Genomic DNA, 8,260 nt, shown 5'->3' with positions numbered 1-8,260 from the left:
GGCCCGTGATCGGATTAGGCAGGAGGTGATCTTGACGGGGACCCGGCAGCGCGCGGTTTAGTTTTGCTCGACGCAACGAAAACCGTCGTCGTTTGAGGGCGCGGGCTTCTCAATGATTTGAGCTGAATGCCTGCCTGACGATAGAGCAGCGCGCTAGCACATGCAGCATCGCAGCCCACACCTGGGTCATCAGAAACGCCGTGAGAAACACCGCCACGCCAGCCTGGATCAAGCAGCCTGCATCCTTCGCCAGCAGCAGCCAGCAGCCAGCTGCGCGATAGCCTAGCATGCACGAGCGCCGCGATCGGTCACATGATACTTTTTCACAGCTGCTGCCTGCTGCTGCTGCTGCCGCTGCAGCTCATTGCAGGATGTTGGGATTTCAATTGCACAGCTTTAATTACACTATATATATATATATATATTATATATATAGTAGTAGAGAGAGAAGAGAGAGGAGAGATGGACTGATGAGAGAAGGAGACGAGAGAGAAGCGAGGAGAGAGAAGAGAGAGAAGAGAGAGAGACGCAGGAAGATAGATAAGATATAGATAGATAGATAGATATATAAGATAGAAGATAAATAGATAGATGAGTAGATAGATAGATAGATAGATAGATAGATAGATAGAGAGATAGATTAGATTAGATAGATAGGATAAATAGTAAGATAGATAGATAGATGAGATATAGATAGATAGATTGTTTAGATAGATAGATAGATAGATAGACTAGATAGATGGATAGGATAGATAGATAGATAGATTAGATAGATAGATAGATAGATACCATAGATAGATAGATAGATAGATAGATAGATAGATGAGATAGATAGACTAGATAGATAGATAGATAGATAGATAAATGCTAAATATAGATATGTTGAGTTAAACAAGCTGTATTCTCTGTTCGAGTTACGCTTGAGGATATGGCTAAACTTGTGCAAGCAACGCCTGCAAGCAGAAACGTTAAACTTCGTGTTCTATTATCGAGTCTTTTATAATATAGCACTCACATACGTTCAGTGGTTACATAGATAAGCGATGAGTTTTATTAGGTGCATGAATACGCGCCTAGGCGGCTTCTTGCGTGCGTGATATATCATGAGTGGCACCTACCGTAAGTTCAAGCACGAACACGCGTGACGCTACCGGACTTATGTAACGGTTAGCGGTCAGTGCACACACACACACACACGCACACGCACACACACACACACACGCACGCACGCACACACACGCACGCACGCACGCACGCACGCGCACGCACGCACGCACGCCACGCACACACACACCACCACACGCACGCACGCCCACGCCACGCGCGCGCACACACGCACGCACGCACGCACACACACACACACACACACACACACACACACACACGACACACACACACACGACAAACAAACCAGACGGGCGCGCGTACAAAGAACATTGATTCGTCACGGGTAGTGTAATCAACTCTTTTTCTCCAACATGAATCGATTCGTTGATATTTTTTTTCAAAAAACTCGATCTTTCATCGCTTCGTCATCCGTCCGCGTAATTAAAAACAACTATAGCGAAATTTTAACGCGCGCAGTCGCCCACATAATTAAAAACACTCAATAGAACGTTTAACCTAATTAAACTTAGCGCTGCCAGCATCATAATCATACACAATTTTTCAAAAAAACAAGAGAGCGTTAAACCGTATAAAAGATAAGCCGCACTACCGTCAGCGATTCGCTTACAATTTAAAACAAGCGAACGTTAAAGCCGAATTAAGTTGCGCGCGCAGCCGTCCCGCATAACAGCGTCTGTCGTGAATGCCAGGCTGTCGCACGTATGCGAATTGCCTGCCAAGTTTATTTTCCGCACGCGCACGGCCTAAAGGTTTCGTATGCTTACCAATGCATGAAGTGCATGCTGCGACTTGCCAGGAAGTAGCGCACCAAGCTGTCCCGGCTTGCTCTGTTTCGCGCCTGCTGAAAGAACCGAAGCGACGATGAACAAATTCTTGCATTCATCGGCCGCTGTTCCTCACGAGAGATGGCTTGGTTTTTGACGGTATAGGAAGGCACGTGCGAGCGCGGGTTGGCGCGTTTGCATTACTGACCGCACTAGCAACCGCCGTGCGGTTGGTCCATCCACTCGGAGTCATCATGATCGCATTATAAGCGATATTACATAGAAGCATAACACCTAGAATATGATTTATCAGGGGTAGCATACCATATATATATATTATATATAATATATATATATATAATATATATATATCCCAGGAGGCGGCTGATAGGGAACCTAGTGGTGGCTGTGATGTGGGTGAGGCGGGCTGTGCGGTCGTGTCTATATGTGGGCTTGTGCGTGCATTGTGTGTGTGTGTGTGTTGTGTGTGTGTGTGCTGTGTGTGTGTGTGATGATGTGTGTGTGTGTGTTGTGGGCTGTGTGTGTGTGTGTATGTGTGTGTGTGTGTGCTGTGTGGTGATGTATGTGTGTGTGTGTTGTGTGCGGTGTGTGATGGGTGTGTACTCTTGTGTGGATTGTTGTGCTGGTGTTGTTGTGTGTGGTGTGTTATGCGTGTGTGTCGTTTTGTGTGCGTGTGTGTTTGTATGTTGTGTGCTGTGTGTGTGTGTGCCTGTGTGTTGTGTGTGTGTTGTGTGTGTGTGTGTGTATGTGTGTGCGGTGTGGTGTTGTGTGTATGGTGGGTGGCTTGTTGTGTGTGCGTGGTGTTATGTGTGTGTGTGGTGTGTCGTGTTGTGCGTGTGCGTGTCGTGTGTGGGTGTGCTGTGTGGGGGGTGTATGGTGTAGTGGGTGTGTGTCGTGTTGTGTGTTGTGTGTGTGGTGTGGTGTGTGTTTGCGCGGTTGTGTGTGTGCTGTTGTGTGTGGTGTGTGCTGTGTGTGCGTGTGCGTGTGCCAGACACACCACACACATGCTCACTTTGTTGCTGTATTGTCTTATTGCTTGCTGTGAAGAAGCGACTTATATAACGAAAGGACCGTTGTTGCAAGTACTCTGCTCACTACAAACTTACTTATTAGCATAGTCACATCCATGGCAAATACCATTCCGATAGTCTGTGCTATAAACAGATTTTTCTCCTTTTAATATTTTTTTCTGTAATCGTTGCAGGGACTCCCCTCGACGTATGCGGTGTGCGTATGTAATTTCTGCATTAACCACGAGCAGACCGATGCGCCCCTGGCGGCTCGAACCGCGAGATTGGACGCATTGTCCCAATGGAGGCGTTGTGCGGTCACGGCAGAGCTTTACTCAAACGTTCCCCCCCCCTCCCTCCTACCTCACGCATTCTCCATCACAAACCTCGCTACTGTTCATTTGCTAAGTTCAAGAACTCATTCCTTTCAATACATCGCCGATTTTGTATCTGATTACGCATAAATAGATCTCGGGCGTGACATTCAGAGCGGCTGATATCGCCGTGCGTAGTATCGTATCGTATCGGTATCGGCTTGGCGTGGTTGCGCCACTACGGCGTGCGGCGGGCGGTGCTGTTGCGATTCGCGGTCTTGCTAGCTACAATGCGGCGGCGGCGGCGGCCGGCCGCGTAAGGTCTCGGCAAAATTACAATGATAGCGAAGACAAAGCCCTCAATAGGTGCATGCTGTTACGATCGCAATTGCTCGCCCCGCCCGAGCTAGACTGGCGGTGCACCGCCGCGGCTGATAACCGCGCGGGACGTTATGCGCGACGACCGGGTACCGTTTACGTTGGTCGTTCGTGAACGTGACCGGGCCCATTATGTCGAGTTATTTGCCTTCGCCAACATTTCGCCTTGTCATCGGTGGAAGAGTACGGCCCCCTTGTTCGCGACTAGCCAGCCGTGCAAGGCCAGACGCAGGTAAACCGGCAACGATCAGCAGCGGCAGCCGGGCAGCGCAGACGGGACTATGAGACAGCGCACATTTCCTGCTATACGTTGATGCGAGTCTTCCCGCGCTGTACCCGTGTACCTATCTTACACCTCTAACCTCATAATCTACAACCTGTAGCCTGTCTTACACTTGTACTTGGCTTAAACCTGTACCTATATCTTACACCTGTTATACCTATATCTTACACCTGTACCTATATCTTACACCTGTACCTATCTTACACCTGTACCTATCTTACACCTGTACCTATATCTTACACCTGTACCTATACTTACACCTGCTACCTATATTACACCTGCTACCTATATCTGTAGAACCTGTACCTTTATATCTTACACCTGTACCTAATATATTAACCTGCTACCTATATCTTACACTTCCTATATCTTACACCGTGATACCTAATATCTTACACCTGTACCTATATCTTACACCTGTACCTATATCTTAACTGTACCTATATCTTACACCTTGTATTGATAGTCTTAAACCCTGCTATCTATATCTTACCACCTGTTACTGTCTTACACCTGTACCTATATCTTACACCGTTTACCTATCTTTAACCTGTACCTATATCTTACACTCTGATACCTGTTTACACCTGGTACCTGTTTTCTACACCTGTCCTATATCTTTAACCTGTACCTATCTTAACCTGTACCACCGCTCCCCTTACACCTGTCACCGGCTCCTTTCTCCAAGGGCATTACCTGCCGCCGACAAAACAATATTGTGCTCTGCGGAGAGGAAGGGCGAGAGACAGCAGAGAGAGAGCGGAGAGAGAGAGAGAGCAGAGAGAGAGAGAGAGACGCGAGAGGGAGAGAGAGAGGGCGCGAGAGAGTGAAGAGAGACTACAGACAGAAAGAGAGAGAGGAGAGAGGAGAGAAAGAGGGAGGAGAGGGAGGAGAGGAAAGAGAGAGGAGAGAGAGAAAGACGAAAGAGAGAATGAGAGAGAGAGAGAGAGGGAGAGAGAGAGAGAGTATGATACGAGACAGACAGAGAGAGGGGGGGGAAGAACGGCCGGCAGCAGCCGTTAATTTCCTGGTTGCTGCGAATACGATCTGTAATTAGCAGAGATCCGTGAACACGCATGAACATTGATTCACACCCGGTGATTGGCGACTTGACTTTTACAAGATGTTTAGTTGGATCAAGAACTGACTGCATGAGTGACTAGCGAATTACATACAATATAACATAAATATATATACAGGTTATATAGTACATATTATATATATACATATAATATACCAAATATAATATACAAGCGCACATCTGTATTTGGGACCGCTTCTGTTTAGTGGGCCCCACCCGCATTTTGGCAATCGACCACCGTTTATTCTCTGCTCCCATCCATTCCACCATTACGCAAATAGCTGGCTGGTGGATTGGTTGGCTGGCTGGCTGGCATGGCATTGCGAGCTTGGGACTGCTTGTTGGCTGACTAGCTGGCTTAGCACCCAATCACGCTAGGCATATGCAGGCGGGAACAATCTTCGATCTAAATTCTTCGCTGAGGCAGACGGCCATGATTATCACTACACTAACAATAAACAATGGGTGGGAAACCAGCTTCAATTTAGTGCATCGAAAGAAACGGAAGGAGAAAAATGCCGAAAGAGTTATATTAGTAATCCGCGCTTAAGTTTACAATGCATCCTATGGCCTGCCACAGTAATTTTGCCAATAGCCTCGTTGTTTACCGCGAGCAGTGTTCGTTCGTCTTATACTCGTTAGCTGCGTCTGCGCGCCACGCGAAGATTTCGAATTAAGGCAGTTGTTGTGTCGAGCGGTTTTGTTACATCGAATGCACGCGCATTAGGGAGGTATAAAGAAGAGTATAGTAAGGCATTAAGGTAAATAATGTAAAACAGAAACACTAATTGATTTTCTAGTACATTTGTATGGTTGTGTGACAAATAAATCAGCACATATATACTATTGCTCGGTGGTCTAGAAATTCGGATAGCGTTGTTGACATCAGGCTTTAACATGACGTCAAAAACTTTAGTATGTTTTTTCGATGATAGACCAGGATACGATCTGCGGGGTATAAAAGTCTTATCTCGGCCGCCATACTTAACGCGCCCGTAGGCATCAAGTTTTTCCAAAGCTAGATATCGGATCTACGCTTGCTGCATAGATCAAGCGATTCAATGTTACATCTTGAATCGGGCCACGCCATTCCGGCGTATTATCTGACAATCATATGCCGCCATTTATTGCATCCGCGTATCAAGAGCAGATAAGAACGCCTTCTTTATCTGCTCTTGATCGGATGTATTCGCGCCTCACGGCACTGCCTCTTCTTCCCCTTCTCTTTCTCCTTCTCCTCTACCTCCTTCCCTCCTCCTCCTGCTCCTGCCTTCCTTCTCCGCTACCTCCTGTTCCTGCTACCTCGCTCCTCCTCCTCCTTCTCCTTTCTCTACCTCCTCCTTCCTGCCCTCGCTTCTCCTCCTCCTGCTCCTCCTCCTCCTCCTCGTCTGCCTCCTACTCGGATATGTATCACAGCAACGGATGACCTGCGTTGCATATAGCAGGCCCGCCATTACAATAGCCGGACAATGGACAATAGTTTCAAACCCACGGTTCGCTGTATCGTGCGATCTCTCGGCCGACTATCAACGCAATTTCGAACAATCACCTATAGTACCGGCCGACAGACAGGTGCGTGATCGCTATGCGCATGCGCAGAGCGCGGCGACGCGCCCATGAACATATACGTGACCGCAATCTATACATCACGATCTCCACAGACGCCATGCAACAACATTCGAAACGAGACACCGTAACATGGCGTTATTTTTGCCTTTGTCATGAAAATGACTTTCGTGTTCGCCCGCGTGACTGCAGCACGTATGCGATAACATGCCCTTACATGCCGATGCCCAGTGCCTGTGTTAGTACAAGGAGCGAGGGTGGAGGGGATGGAGTGGGGGAGATAGATAGAGGCAGCGTTCATTGTCGACGCTATGGCGCTGTTTTTACAGACGACGTGAGTGTTATGACGGTAGGTTTTCGACAGACTGTCGCTGATGATGTGACGAGGGCAAAGCCGATGTCGTCGTAACCACGCCGACGAATCAGGATGCTTCAGCATACTGACTCGTTCGTGCATTCGCACGCACACGTGATCGCACGTGCGCGCCGAAACGCACACGCCAGACATATGTAAGCGCACGCACAGGCCAGACACATGTAAGCGCACGCACACCCCAGACACATGTAAGCGCACGCACAGGCAAACACCCACGAACACTCGCAGGCGCTCTAAGCGTGTACTTATACAAGTGGATGCGCGCGCGCACGAGCGCACGCACACACACACGCACGCACACACGCACACACGCACGCCCGCACCCACGCACGCACGCACGCACGTGCACACACGCACACACGCACGCTCACACACACACAAATAACCAATGCGCACGTACAAAGAACATTGATTCGTCACGGTGGTGTATCAAACTCTTTTTCTCCAACAATAATCGATCGTTGATATTTTTTTCAAAAAACTCGATCTTTCATCGTTCGTCATCCGCCATAATTAAAAAACAATATAGCGAAAATTTTAACGCGCGCAGTCGCCCACATAATTAAAAAAACCAATAGAACGTTTAACTTAATAAACTTGCGCGCGCAGCCATCCGATATCATACACAATTTTTCAAAAAAACAAGAGAGCGTTAAACCGTATAAAGTTAAGCGCACTACCGTCAGCGATTCGCTATACAATTTAAAAACAAGCGAACGTTGAACCGAATTAAGTTGCGCGCGCAGCCGTCCACTACAGCGTCTGTGTGAATGGCAGGCTTCGCACGTATGCGATCGCTGCCGAAGTTTTTTTTCCCGCGCGCGCGCTAAAGGTTCGTCTGCTTACCAAGGTGAAGTGCATGCTGCGACTTGCCAGGAAGTAGCCGCCCAAGCTGTCCCGCTTGCTCTTTTTCGCCGCCTGTGAAAAGAAAGCCGAAAGCGACATGAACAAATCTTGCATTCATCGGCCGCTGTTCTCACGAGAGTTGGCTTGATTGACGGTATAGGAAGGACGTGGAGCGCGGGGGAGTTCTGCATACTATTACACTAGCAACCGCGTGCTTTGGTCCTCTCTCGGAGTCATCATGATCGCATGTATAGCGATGATTTCATAGAAACATAACACGCTAAAGTATGATTATATCAGGGGTAGCATAACATATATATATATATATATATATATATATACCCAGGAGAGGCTGATATAGGAACCTAGTGTGTGTGTGAGTGGGTGAGAGCGGCTGTGCGTGTCTGTGTCTATATGTGGGCGTGTGCGTGCATTGTGTGTGTGTGTGTGTGTGTGTGTGTGTGTGTGTGTGTGTGTGTGTGTGTGTGTGTGT

At 47.9% G+C, this 8,260-nt stretch overlaps 1 protein-coding gene across 1 annotated transcript in view; it reads right to left on the bottom strand.

Annotated features, from left to right (window-relative positions):
• Window positions 1-8,260, bottom strand: part of LOC106806236 (sodium/glucose cotransporter 4-like) — a 42,951-nt gene that overhangs the window by 27,704 nt on the left and 6,987 nt on the right. The window contains exon 2 of the mRNA XM_014808104.1: window positions 7,768-7,839. Coding sequence (XP_014663590.1) covers window positions 7,768-7,839 — 72 coding nt within the window. The remainder of the gene's footprint in view (window positions 1-7,767; window positions 7,840-8,260) is intronic.

Source organism: Priapulus caudatus, unplaced genomic scaffold, assembly GCF_000485595.1.
Source record: "Priapulus caudatus unplaced genomic scaffold, Priapulus_caudatus-5.0.1 Scaffold149, whole genome shotgun sequence".
Lineage (NCBI taxonomy): Eukaryota > Metazoa > Priapulida > Priapulimorpha > Priapulimorphida > Priapulidae > Priapulus > Priapulus caudatus.
This window is presented reverse-complemented; position numbering and strand designations above follow the sequence as displayed.